Raw genomic sequence first — 15,297 nt, 5'->3', positions numbered from 1 at the left:
ATGGATACCAAAATTATAAGTCCAGAGAACTCTCAGGTAGTAAACGTTGTTACTAGTGAGTAGTAAAGGTTAGGCAACGTTTTAATAATAATAATAATAATAATAATAATAATAATAATAATAATAATAATAATAATAATAATAAGTAGTAGTAATAATAATAATAATAATAATAATAATAATAATAATAATAATAATAATAATAATAATATTTATTTGTCAGAAACCAGTGTACAAGGCCTGGATATGACATCGTCAGGTTCGATAATACACACACACACGCACATATACACTCACATATGCACAAACAAACTTAGCACAAATAAATATAGTAAACAAATAATTATAAGCAAATAAACATACATAGTCAAATAAACAAACACTGAGAAATAAACAAAACAAGCACTGTGAGATAAATAGAGTATGCTGTAGGTTAACACATTTATATAAGGACAAAAGGTATAATTAAAATACAAAGAGACAAATTAAAATATAAAGAAAGGGTTACATTTCTAAAATACAACATTTACATCACACTCCATGAATTCATTCACTGAATAAAAAGGTCTGTTCAGCAACCATCTATGTATGCAGGAGTTAAACCTATTTATTGGTAACTTTCTCGCCTCCAATGGTAACTTATTAAATATATTTATGCCATTAAAAAAGCAGGTATTTGAGCTCACACTCAATCTGCACCTTGTGTAATCTAATTTATCTTCATTTCTAGTGTTGAAGGAATGTATATCTGATCTAGTCTGATAAAGATCTATGTTGGATCTAAGGAATATCAAGGTTCTGTAAATGAATAGATTGTAAACTGTCATTATTTTTAACTCTGGAAATAGTGGTCTACATGATTCCTTGGTATTTTTATTGAATATTACCCTCAGTGCTCGTTTTTGTAGTAATAAGATGCTATTGACTCCTGTTGCACTTCCCCATATATGAATTCCATAGTTAATGTGAGATTCAAACAGTGCAAAATATACCTGTCTGAGAGTTTCTGTTGAAACCAATGGCCTTAACCTCCTAAAAACAAAAATTACCCTCGACAATTTAGTACATATACTTTCTATATGTTTGTGCCATCCTAATTTTGGATCCAAATAAAAACCTAACAGTTTAACATAAGATATTTCATTATCTAGTGTGTTGGGGAGGCCTAAGATTAGTTTCTGGGTTTTTTCTTCATTAAGCATTAACTTGTTTGAGTGAAACCATTGCTTAGCTATGTTAAGATTATTCATCTGTGACAACTTTAACTGGTTAAGATCTGAGTGAGATGTTATTAAGGTGGTATCATCTGCATACATGATTAGATCTTGAGGCAGACTGAATGGTAAATCATTTATTAATACAAGAAAGAGAAAAGGGCCTAATATGCTGCCTTGAGGAACTCCATTAGTGACAAGTCTCACATCAGAGAGCTTATTTGATATATTAACAATTTGTCTTCTATTTTTTAAATAAGATCTGATAAGGTTTAAACTCTCTCCTCTAATACCATAGTGTTGTAACTTAGCTATTAAAAGATCGTGGGATATGCAATCAAATGCTTTAGTAAGATCACATAGTGTTAAAGAGACACATTTTTTGTTTTCAAATGCTGTAATGATTTCTTTGACCAGGTATTCCAGGGCTAATACTGTAGATTTATTCTTTTGGAAACCGAACTGCCTAGGTGAGATAAGTTGGTGTTGGACGAACCATTCATTCATTTGCTTGTAGAGGAGAGAGTCAATAATTTTTGAGAAACTTGGGACAAGGCTAATAGGACTGTAGCTGGGCACTGCGTTTATATCACCTCGTTTGTATATGGGTATTTCTTTAGAAAGTTTCAAGCATAGAGAAGCCGAAAATATCAGAGCTATGAGAGGAAGAGAGTTCAGCAACTGCTTTCATAACTTCATCTTCTGTCACACTACACCAAGTAAATTCTCCTTCAGGAGCAGTGCTAATATAATGCTGAGGCATATCACCATCAAATTTGTCAGCAATGTCCTCAATTGATTTAATACAGAATTCATTAAATGCATAAGGATCTATTTGAACATTTTTTGTGTTGTTGGTCATGTTAGTTTCTTGCTTAACGATTTTCCATGCTGATTTACATTTATTGCCAGAGGAGTTAATATAATTATCATACATGCTTCTTTTCGCCTCATTTATTTTCCTTTTATATTCTTTTTTTTTAAATTGAGTATTGCCTGCTTCGAAACAAACTAAAACTTTATCCACATAAAATACAATAAAATTATTTTGTTACAACATATTAACATACCATTAAACAAGGATAACACCTTTCTTTCTTCTTTATTTTCCTTCTTGTAGACACAATCATAGGGTGATGTAACAAAACAACCACTACCAATGAAATTGCTTGGCTGGGTTTTGCTCTAAACAGAAAAGAAGTTTTGCAAAGAGTACAAATGCCCAAATGGCAGCACTGCACAGTGTGTCGGGATGAGCCCTAAAAGGAATGGGCCACGGACCTATATGCCCTTTCCCATATATTCCCCCTTTTTCTAATGCCCTAGTTCAGAACCCATAAATTGCCTATTAAATGTGCGAGGTCAGTCATTTAGTCGCAATGCGAAAGAACAGGGAACCTTTCAATTTGCAGATTTAGAATTCACGGCGTTTCTTCTGACGGCCTTCACCTGCCTTGTCATCGAACAACAGATGCCAGAGTCTTCATGACTCCACTTGCACTGCGAAATGGCAAAGCCCCTTTCAATGTGCAAGATAACACCTGCCATCCTAACGGCAAACAAACGAGTCTTCTCGACTCTTCCTGCACTGCGATATGACACAGTTCATTTCAGTGTGCAGATTTACACTAGCCATTTCTTCCTCGTCCTGTCCTGTGATCACTTTGATCACATCTCCGTCCCCTCGCGTATGTGGTACCTAAAAGGTTACGTCCATTTTCGGTTTTCCCCTTCAAAATTTTCTAGAGCTCCTTCAGTGGAGCAACGTAACTCGGAGTGAGACAAGTGGCCAACATGCTTGGAGCTCACATATTTAGTTTCTTACAGCCCCGAAACCCATGCAAGGACGCGTTTTGCGTACCTTTTAAATTTCTTCTTCCAATTCTCTTCTTTCAATTCAATTCACTGCACAGTGTGATCACTTACCTGATTTTATCCCAAGAAAACTTCCTTTTGGGCTATCACAACACGCACTCATCTCATTTTTTTAAATAATGTCACTTACCTGCTTTTTGTTCTAAACCCCTCAATTGTGTTCATGTTTCAGGGTCACGCTGGTGCAAAGAAATACACAAAGACAAAAGGACACGCTGACATGAGCGGAGAACTATATGAAGTGAAGATGATATCCCTGCTATTCCTGTGGGCTCTGAACACGAAGCAGGATTTCTATCTTGCGTCCAATATGGAAGCAGGAGATAAATTTGATGACATTGTTTTAAGGTTTAGAGAACAGACCATATTTATACAACTGAAGCATAAGAATGAATCCAAATCAAAATGTGTGATATATGATCATTGGTTCAAAAGTGCAAGTGGTGATTTCAGTCTTTTAATGTATTATAAATCATTTTGTAAAATAAAACATCAATGGAAAAAGGATAAAGACTTAAAACAGTGTTGTGGGAAATTTGAAGATGCCATATTCATATTGTATACCAATGCTGAAATGACTGCCCATAATACAGATACGTCACAATGTATTCCAGACAACAAGTCATACATCTTCGAGCTGTTCCACAATATACTGAATTCTGGTTGCAAGAAGCGCAACAGTGATATCTTCTGTTTTACAGAGGATCGTCATCAATATATTTATCAACTATTCGAAAATTTATCGAAGTACAGGGATGTGCTCAAGGATGCAAGAAACAACAGAGAACTTCTGAAGAGCCCCAAAGTGCTGAATATTGTTAAAGAATTGGGGAATAAAGATGCTGACTGTGTCACGCAGCAGGAAGTGGACAGATTGTTCAAGGCACTGGAGTCCATTGAAGACTTCTCAAGCTACAAGCAGTTCTTATCACAACTATGGGTTTGTACCGGTCAGTTGACTGAACGTGAACTTGATTCTCCTATTAGGGAAGAAATTATTAAAGCCCTAGGGACAGATGAATCCTACATTCAACTTTTGGCAGATGTACAGAACTGGTGGAGAAAATCACACTTTTATCTCACACAACACACCGATTTCTGGATGAAGAACATTGACACTTCTATTCAAAATATTTCAGGAAGAATAATTGAACAATTTAATAATCTAAACATTTCATTTGAAAGGAATGCACTCCGAGAAATTAAAGAAAGACTGTCAAATGGGGGAGAAAAGATTCATGTGTCATGTGGTGACACAGTTTATAACTCTATGTTAACAGGCCTAAAAATATATCAGAGTTTATCACAGGAAAGAATTCTTATAATTGATGCAAATTTGTCGAACGAACGTAGAAAAGAAGTTGAGGCTCTTTGGGACAAGTGCGATTTTGTAGTTATAATGGAGGATGGAGAAACAACATGCGATTTACCGAGTGTTCAGCCTGATAAGAAATTGATTTATATATCAAATTCTGGTGTGGATAGTACATTCACAAAACTTGAAGATACAGTAAATCTGCTACAGTTTGACAAAGAATCACAGGAAGCAGTTTTGAAGAAAATTGTTTCCTTTCAGGGAAATGATGTTTCTCTTGGTGAAATAGTTGGATGCAATACTGACGCATTACTTGCAGACACCCTCATCCAGGTGTTGACAAATAACGTAACACTAGGTGATGCTTTGTCACAAGACGTAGAGTACTACATCCCTCGCACACTGCAGTTAACTTACAAAATTAAAGAAGGTGTCTTGAATCATAAGAGTGAAAACTCAAAGGTTTTGTTTGCTGTTAGTGGAATACGACCAGACGAGATTAAGAAATTGATGCTCAAAGGCGATAATATCACAAAGGAACAGTCGAAAAGACTGCAAACTAATAAGAATGACGCAAAGGAACTCTTGGAGAAAAAGCCTATTCTATTTGAAAATATGGATTCTTTCATAGCCCATTCACAAAGCTTAGAAGAAGACATAACAATTAGTGATAAAACATTTTTTAAATCATTAGATGAGCTAATTAAACACCGCGAGAAGAAACAGATGTTAAACGCATGTGAAATTGTGTGTATCAACACCAGAGAAGAATTTTACAGGGCTGCAGAGTTACGCAACAATGTGCACTGGCTGCACAAGGACTCTTATGAATTCTTCATATGGAAAGAGTCGCAAGGTGACTTATCTGTACTTGAAGAATATTTAGACAAGAAGCCCATAGTATTTTCAAATCTCAATTCAGTTATGGATATTCCTCATCGTATGATATTTGTGTCTGCTGAGCCAGGCATGGGTAAGTCTACTCTTGTAACTCATTTGGCACAAGAGATAAAAGAGAAAAATCCTGCCATGTGGGTCATCAGGGTGAACCTCAACGACTTCAGTCAACACTTAGACAAACTGGAAGAGAAACCAACACTAAAAAATGTGATGGAATTCCTATTGGAAGCTTCTGACATCCCAGAGGAATGGAGAAAATTGTTCACATTCAAGTTGGAAAGTATGGAAAACGTATGTGTTCTTCTTGACGGATGTGATGAAATAAGTCCTTCGTATACAGACAAAGTAATTAGTATAATTAAACTTCTTAAGAAGACAAAACTGCAGAAGCTGTGTGTGACTACACGGCCCATTGAGTGTAGTAGCAGATTGGAGGATGCTCTTTCTACGTTCCCTTTCAGATTTCAGCCGTTTTCTGTAACAGATCAGAAGAACTTTCTCGCAAAATTCTGGAGAAATATTGAAGGCTTAAAGGAGTCACTTTTGAATACATTTATCGAAAAGATCCTACAGGTAATAGAAAGAAAACTGAATGATGGACAGAAAGAATTTACAGGTGTTCCCCTACAATGCATGCTACTGGCCGAGGCTTTTAAAGAAAATTTGCAGAAATATAATGACACTGGAGAAATAGGAGAAATTGAGAAATTCGACATATTACAGCTGTATAAGCATTTTGTGAAGAAAAAAATGCAAATGAACTATGAAAGAAACAAGTTTGATCATACTAAGGACGGCCAAAGGTACATAATTGAAGTATACAATGAAAGCTTACAACGAAATCACATGGAATCATCACTACTGGTGATACTGCCTCCTGATCACATAGACTACTTTCAAAGGTTAGGATTCCTGAACACGAAAGAAATGCAATCATTTCTAAAAACTACAGAAGAAGGTAAAGAAAAAACTGGAATTATTGTACAAGTTTTGAATGACAAACCATTGTTTATTCACAGAACATTTGCTGAATATTTTACTGCTCTTTGGCTTGCTAATCATCATAAGCATCTTGACAAGAAATATTTGTTAGAGTATGTTTTTGACCCTAATTTGCAAATAGTCAGAAATTTCTTTGATAGAATTTTGGCCGAGGACTGCAACTTACATACTGCTGTCTTGAATGAAGATAAATCCTCAGTACAGAATCTGTTGGAATTGGACATAGATAAAAGAGATGAGGGTGGGAGAACGGCTCTTCATTTGGCCATTATCAATTATATTGATAAACCTCAAAAGAGAAGGAATACAGAAAAATGGAGTCATTTACAGACCTCTTGTGCTACTATTCTGGATATCATACAGCTGCTTCTAACTCACGAAGCAGATGTCGATGTTGAGGACAACATTCTAAACTGGAGGCCTCTACGATATGCAGATAAGATTGAAGTTCCACTTGATGTAATAGATTTGCTGTTAAAGAATAAAGTGAAGAAGGAAGATCTCCATGTAATAATGGGAAACATACACGAAAGCGAACAAAGAAATGCTATGCTGGTAGAAGCTACTACAAAAGGTCTCGTGCATTTTTTAGAATTCATGTTTGAATGTGACGTAAGAGTCACACAGAAGATTGTTGTGGAGTACTGTAAAAAGTCCAAGAGTAAATCTGCAGTTAGTAGAAGACTTTCTAGTGCTGTGTTGCTGCTCCAGGAACTAAGTAAACTTAACTCATTCGTTAAATGTGAAGCCACATTGCTACATCAAGCTGCAAGATATGGTCACTTTACACTTGTTCGCTATCTCGTAGAGCTTGGGGCAGAGTTAGACGCAAAGGATAGTGTACATTCAATGACTCCTCTGATGTGGGCAGCTGAACGGAGTCATACAGACATCGTTCAGTTTCTAAGAAAACGCGGTGCTGACGTGAATTTGAGTGACAAGAATGGACAGACAGCACACTTACTTGCAGCTTGTCATGAAGAATGGGATATGGTTCGAATCTTGTTGCCACATGTTAATATTGCAAATTGCGACGAGGAAGGCGAAAATATATTACACTATGCTGCATGGAGTGGCAAAATTGATATTCTGCTGACACTCTTATTGGATTATGGAATGAATGTCAATTGTAAAAATAATTCGCAACACACACCACTACTCCTGGCTGCCCAGAATGGGAAGCTGGATGCTGTCAAACTATTGTTCAGCCTTGGGGCTGATATAAGAGCACGTGACAAGTCCGAAAACAATGCCCTCCATTTAGGCGCTAAGACTGGTGATCCAGACCTCGTGAAATTTCTCCTGGATTGCATTTCTGACATGATAGATGATCGTAACAACTCCAAAGAGGTACCAATTGTATTGGCGGCTAAACAGAGATATTGGAATATAGTCAAGCTATTTTCTGAGTATGCTAGTTCAAAAGGCCTCGAAAGTGCATTAAGAGCAGCTTCACGGTATGGTGTAGACAAAATGATAACGTTTTTGCTGGATTTGGAAGTGAACATCAATTGTCTCAACCATCTACAGCAGACTCCCTTGTGGCTTGCTGCAAATGCTGGTCGGTTTCGAGCCATGCAAGTCTTGTGTAGTTATGGTGCTGATATGAATTTGCAGGACAGTACGGGATCCACTCCCCTACATATAGCAGCTAAGAATGGGAAATCGCCAGAAATAATCAGTTTTCTTTTGTCAAAAGGTGCAGATGTTAATACTAGTGTGTGTGGAGATGAAAAGTGCACTTGTAGAGACACATTGACTTCTTTCAGAGCTAACGATAATGGTGATAGTAATATCACAGTCTAGTATATACAGTCACGAAGCTCAATACGTAGTAAATATGCATCCATATGTAGTTGCTAACCACTAGGATCGCTAATATCACCTCATCACAGACAATGCAAAATAGTACCGGCACAGTCTATTGTTCCTAGCACCCTCACAACTCAAGCTTCATGACTGTATATAATAGACTTTGGTAATATGTCAGCAAAACAGTAAAGTGTAGTAAATAGCATTGTGATTTAAAACAACGTAATTTAAAAAGTAACGTTTAAAAATAGTGAGATTCCTTTAAATGACATGAAGAATGTGCTTCTTATGCAGTAGTTGATAGAGTTCAGTTTGAAATTTAAGAGTGTGTTGGTTAGGGTTCCCAGACATTCTGTAAAATATGGGATCGTTCTCTTTTTTTGCTAATATGTCCTACTGTCCCAAGAAAAGTCTTTGGGACAACTTTCCGTCCCGTGTTTTAGAGTTCTAATCTGAGAAAAAACGGAAAAGTTACTATGTCTATTCCATATTACAAATTACAAACATCGCACTTCATCATTGCAGGTGACTGTAGATGAACTATTATGAAACAATATTATATCTCAAGGCGAGGGACGGCAACACCAAACGTTTAGTTGAAATCTGGGTGGATCTTTTTAAAAGTACATACTGAAGGAGAACTCTCAAATTTGAAGAGGGTGATGAAGTGCATTATGTGTATCTCTGAAACAAATGCGTGTGTCAAAAGATTATTTTCTCTCATGATTGCTCTATGGACTGATGAGAAAAATAAATTGTCTGTAAAAACAGTAAAATCAATGCTTGTTGTAAAATCATTCTTTAGTAAGGACTGTGTTACTTTTTATGATTCTTCAAAATAAACAATTGTTAAGTGAAATTTATTCTTTAGAGAAATATTGCAAGGCCAAGGCGGATTGATTTATAAGAATATTGGCACTTGAGTAACTTAGTGTATTTTGTAGCTATTTCTATAATAACTTAGTAAAAACAATTTGAAGGCAACTTGCATAATTAAGCTTAAACTTAATGCAAATATGCTCCCTAGCAATTTTGTTTATTATTTGTTTACTTACCCTTAGTTAGTTAGTAAAGTGTTTGTGTAGTAAACTTTTCTACACACACTTTGAAAGATTGTCATATGTGATGGGTGTGCTCAGTTGCGCCAACTTTTTGAAAACATTGGGTGGGCTCAAACTATAAGTTAAGATAAATCTCATAAATAATAGTAATAAAACGACAAATTATTGAGTGGGCTCGTACCCCACGAGCTCATATAAGTTGGCGCCATTGGGTGTGCATACTAAACTTACTCAGTGATAACTGGTAAGTGTCCTGTATTTTTTTCCAATATGTCTGGGAACCCTAGTGTTGGTAGAAGAACAGTGTGTCGGTAGAAGAACAATGCGTTTGTAGAATGGTGGTAGAAGAACAGTGTGTTGATAGAAGAACAGTGTGTTGGTAGAAGAATAGTGTGTTTGTAGGAAAACAGTGTGTTTGTAGAAGAACAGTGTTTTGGTAGAAGAATAGTGTGGATTTGGGCAGAATTTAATGAAATAATTCACAAAATGTTTCTGTGTCTGCCAACATAATTTTGAACTATTACACTAAGTGTGTAAATGACGCAATAGAACAATCGAAACCATTAGGCCTACAATAGGTTATTACCGATCGGTACTTTTTAAATTTATGAATTAATATTGTCACTTAAATATAAGCTTCAGGTAGTGTAAGTTTGAAATTATTGTCCAATACAATTTTTAAAGCCCATCATCATTATTATTAGTATAGTAATATAGTCCACGATAATTTGATAAGACTAATGGTTGACTTCAGGTACAGGCCTGCGTCATACTTATTTACTTATAACTTTTAAGGAACCCGGAGGTTCATTGCCGCTCTCACATAAGCTTGCCACTGGTCCTTGTCCTGAGCAAATTAATCTAGTCTCTACCGTCATATCCCACCTCCATTAAAGCCATTTTAATATTATGCGCCCATCTACGTCTCGACCTCCCCAAAGGTCTTTTTCTCTCTGGCCTTCCAACTAACACTCTATATGCATTTCTGGATTCGTCCATAGGTGCTTCATGCCCTGCCCATCTCAAACATCTGAATTTAATGTTCCTAACTATGTCAGGTGAAAAATACAATGTGTGCAGTTCTGCATTGTATAACATTCTCCATTCTCCTGTAATTTCATCCCTCTTAGCCCCAAATATTTTCCTAAGCATTTTATTCTCAAACACTCCTCTCTTAAAGTGAGAGTCCAAGTTTCACAACCATACAGAACTGGTAATAGGCTATAACTCTTTTATAAATTCTAACTTTCAGTTTTTTTGAGAGCAGACTGGATGATAAAAGCTTCTCAGCAAAATAATAGCACGCATTTTCCATATTTATTCTGCGTTTAATTTCCTCTCAAGTGTCATTTATATTTGTCTTTTTTTTAATATTTTATTTAACGATTCTCGCAACTGCAGAGGTTATATCAGCGTCGCCAGTGTGCAGGAATTTTGTCACACAGGAGTTGAAAAAGCTTCCGACAGAAACTGGCCTATGCGGACTCTGTTGTATGTTTCACTGATACACATTATGATTAATCGATCTAGTTTCTTGGGAATACCAAATTCAGTAAGGATATTATATAAAACTTCTCTCTTAACCAAGTCATATTGCCTTTTTTAAATCTATGAATAACTGATGTACCAGTACTGTACCTTTATGCTCGCATTTTTTCTCCAATATCTGTCAAATACAAAAAATCTGATCAATAGTGAACAAAACGGGTGGGGGGAATTTTATAAATATGTGAAGAGACGACGCAAGGAAAACTATTCGAGCCTCCCCCTAAAAAATGACCACAATCAATTTATCGTACAGGACAGCAAAAAAAGCAGAAAAATTAAATTCCTATTATGCCACTGTTTTTGGGATGAGGACAATAGTACCACACTTAGCTTCTGTGGAAAATACGGATCAGTTTTCTATCAAGCCTAGGGACATAAGGAGAAGGATCTCTAAATCGAAAACTCATAAATCAGTAGGACCTGATGGTATCGCCGGAGACTTACTAAAATTGGGAGGGGAAGCCATGATTGCCTATGTAGTGCGTATATTTGAAATATCAATTAACAATGGTACTGTCCCGCGAGATTGGAAAGATGCAATAGTGGTGCCAATTTATAAGTCAGGGTCTCACTCAGATACAAAAAATTACAGACCGGTCAGCCTCACCTCTGTGGTTTGCAAACAGATGGAACACTTGATTTCAGCTTATCTAAGGCAGCATTGGGATGACTCAAATTGGTTACATAACTGTCAGCATGGATTTCGGGGGGGGGGGGCTATTCATGTGAGAGTCAATTAGTAACGGTATGTCAGGATTTAGAAGACGGAATAGATTCCAATAGCCAAGTAGATTCAGTGATTATTGACTTTTCACGCGCATTCGATGTAGTCCCACACGATATATTGTTGGTTAAACTACAATCAACGGGGATTGACTTCAGAGTGCTCCAGTGGATCAAGGAATTTTTAACTTGTCGCACTCAGAGAGTACGGGTAGGGGAGGAATTATCGAACCCAATTGAAATTACTTCCGGGGTCCCACAGGGGAGTGTCTTGGGGCCTCTTCTATTCTTGGTTTTTGTAAATGATCTGCCAGTTAATATCTTGTCTAGGGTTCGCTTATTCGCGGATGATTGTATGGTATACAGGGAAATAAAAAGTCATGAAGATACTACTCTTCTCCAGAATGACTTCAATAGAATAAACGATTGGGCAATAGCCAACGAAATGAAAATAAATTCTCTAAAGAGCAAAGCCATCAGCTTTACAAGGAAAAGAAATAAAATAGTCGCATCGTATACGTTAGGGGGTGAAACCATTCCGGAAGTTAACAAATGTAAATACCTCGGAATAACATTTAGCAGCGATCTCGGCTGGGGGGAACACGTTACAGACTCAGCAGGAAAAGCATGGAGAGCGTTACACTTTGTGATGAGGGTACTAAGAAAAGGTTCTGATAAATCCAAAGAGATTGCATATAAATCACTAGTACGTCCAGTAATGGAATATGGTGCTGCATGTTGGGATCCTTACAGATTAGAACATGAAGACACTGGAAAAGATTCAAAAACGGGCTCTTAAGTGTTGTCGGAAAAATTCACCATTAAAATGGGACAGGAGAACGCGAATTCGATTATGCGCACTGTTCAAAACATACAAAGGTGAGCCTGCCTGGAGAGAAATAAAAAATAGGCTGCAGCCGCCAAATTACTCTTCAAGGAACGACCACTCATATAAATTGAGGGAAAGAAGGCAGAGGACGGACACTGGAAAGTTTTCTTTTCTCAATCGTACTATCAGGGACTGGAATGCTTTACCTGCAGACTTACTAAAGGCATTACCAACAACCAAAAATGCATTTAAAAATAGGCTTAAGGACCTTACTAATAGACGGTAATTATACACAGTATTTAAAGGGTGTAAATGATATTTTGTTATTGAAGTGTTGTATCAATGAAGAATTATGTTGTGTCAGTGAAGTGTGTTGTATCAGTGAAGAAGTATGTTGTGTCAGTGAAGTGTGCTGTGTAAGTGAAACGTATTCCTGTCAGTGAAGCTTTATAGTTTATAGTGGCAGTGCAAAGTATTTGAACTGTGAAATGTTTTTGAAGTGTTAGTGAAATCAGGATAGAATCAGTGAAATATGTCGTAGTTCCAGTGCAGTGAGTGTTGACAGCGAAATGAGTGTAATGTTGTACTTGTGCAGATATGAACACATACTCGTGGTTTTAGTTCGATCTTAGTTTTAAGATACAAATTAGAATATTTCAAATGTTATTTTAAGTGATCGTTTCATTTAATTTAGTATATTCCCCCCCCCCCAATCGACCTGGTTGGCGAGTTGGTATAGCGCTGGCCTTCTATGCCCAAGGTTGCGGGTTCGATCCTGGGCCAGGTCGATGGCATTTAAGTGTGCTTAAATGCGACAGACTCATGTCAGTAGATTTACTGGCATGTAAAAGAACTCCTGCGGGACAAAATTCCGGCACATCCGGCGACGCTGATATAACCTCTGCAGTTGCGAGCGTCGTTAAATAAATCATAACATTTAGTATATTCCCTGTTGTTGTTGTTGTTGTTGTTATTATTATTATTATTATTATTATTATTATTATTAATTATTAGTATTATTATTAATTGTATTTTTAATTAATAAGTTTATTATTGTCATTATTGAGTGTAATTAGTTACCACTGCCACTGGGTATATAGCCTACCATTGCAGTGTGAATAAATACATACATTACGCTTAAAACCGCACTGATGATCTCCAATAATTTCCTCTACGTATGGAGTTAATCTTTTCAAAAGAATATTCGACAAAATTTTGTACGACATCAACAAAAGTGATATTCCTCAGAAGTTACTAGTTAGTCTTTTCCTCCTTCTTAAAGACAGTACAATAAAATTATGGACTCCTTCCAGTGTTCCTTTTCTTTTAAAACATGATATTTTTAATAAATTAGTTCATATTTTAACGCAAACCAATTATTAAGTTTATAAATTGATTACTAATAGCCTACACCACAACTGCACATACCATAAAATAGAGGTTTTGTGCTTATATTCCCCAATTGTGGAATAAAATGTATACAGAGTGGAATGAAATAATCCTGCAGATTGAAAGGGACGATAGGGTACACTTAAAGAAATAGGAAACCTATATTACATTTTGTGATTAAATACACGGTTCATTAGAAAATTAAGTTCGAAGTTTCAGCACTCTGGCAACATCACCAGTATCGTCATTATTCTCGTAATAAAGATGTAAGCAGTCAAGGAACTCAGGTCTGCCTCTCTATATGTAAGCCTGCATCTCTCGCTACTACATTGCAATCTGCTCGCATTGTTCAGCTGCTTGAATTTAGTGGTTTTTAAATTAAATTTACCCGAAAACCGTCCATGCTATTGAAATACGCCAGAAGGATAAATGATTCTTTATTACGTTTTATACCGATATGGACAAAAAGCACTATCTTACTCGCAATAGTTAGCGAATAGGAGGGTGTTAAACATTTCAGAAAAAAACATTTTTTTTTCTGAGAAAACTATGAACTTTCCAACAATATGGTTTTACACTTTTTTGTTACATACAACATGAGCTGTTCGTTCTGAAAATCTGGAGGGTTATTTCACTTACACTCTGTATACATCATTAATCAGTTCCATGTTGAAGTCGTTCATAAGATTTTTCAGTTATTACGAAGTCATTAAAACGAAATTTTAGACATATTTATTAAATGTATCATCTTCTATGCTTCCTGCAATCGGATCTCATAAGGCTGATGTAGCAGTGTTGCCAATTGTAAGAGCATGGCTTGTTAATTTAAGATGGCTATGCTCGTATGTGTACACTCGTGGGAAAAAGAAATGACTGGCTTAGAGAAATCTTCACGATGGCCATGCAAGACAACTCTACCGAAATTTTTCATCATACCGGTACTACCTTTATAGTCCCATTTACTGTTTTCGATTGCACGCCTTTACAACAATCTAATCTTGTTCTGACATGATCTCTTTCTAAATGTAGATAATGATATAACACGAAACTTCAAAATACACGAATTTAACAATGATTATTTTTCTGATGCCCGCAATATTCACTGGGCATACAGAGGCTGTCCATTCTAAAACTGGCTATGTGCACTTTTAAAAATATTTGAGTTTCTGTAATAATAGACTACATAATGAACTAACACATCATATACCGAACTGTTTATTCGTATACATTGTTTTTTACCCGTTATTTTTATTTTACAATTCATTTTTAATTTTCAGAGAAGTCTGTATTGTATCTTAAAAGTATTTTTTTTCAGTCACTGACTTCACAGCATATGTTTAAGGTGCTACACCTTTACATTACATGTTTAAAGGACGTATGAACGTTTTCGTTGGTCAACGCCAACATCATCAGATACGAAGTACATTTCAGCAATATCAGTGCTCTCTACATTATCTCTACAAATACAAAACATATTTAGTGGCATGCAAAATGAGACATATTAAAAACCAACATTGTTGTGATACACATTGACATTCTTGTATGACTGCCTTGATTGTCACTTACTTAAAATACACGTATAGATTTCAAAATATATATAATTGCAAGTCTTCACATATAAGATAATAA

General features: G+C 36.1%; 1 protein-coding gene across 17 annotated transcripts in view; it reads left to right on the top strand.

Moving 5' to 3' along the window:
* Positions 1-13,427, top strand: part of LOC138713481 (uncharacterized) — a 123,448-nt gene extending 110,021 nt beyond the window's left edge. For all 17 annotated transcript variants that reach the window (XM_069845627.1, XM_069845629.1, XM_069845621.1 and 14 more), the window contains one exon: positions 3,262-13,427. In XM_069845627.1, coding sequence (XP_069701728.1) covers positions 3,262-8,112 — 4,851 coding nt within the window. In that variant the 3' untranslated portion in view covers positions 8,113-13,427. The remainder of the gene's footprint in view (positions 1-3,261) is intronic.
* The last annotated feature ends 1,870 nt before the right edge of the window (positions 13,428-15,297 follow it).

The sequence above is a fragment of the Periplaneta americana genome, chromosome 14 (assembly GCF_040183065.1).
Source record: "Periplaneta americana isolate PAMFEO1 chromosome 14, P.americana_PAMFEO1_priV1, whole genome shotgun sequence".
Lineage (NCBI taxonomy): Eukaryota > Metazoa > Arthropoda > Insecta > Blattodea > Blattidae > Periplaneta > Periplaneta americana.
This window is presented reverse-complemented; position numbering and strand designations above follow the sequence as displayed.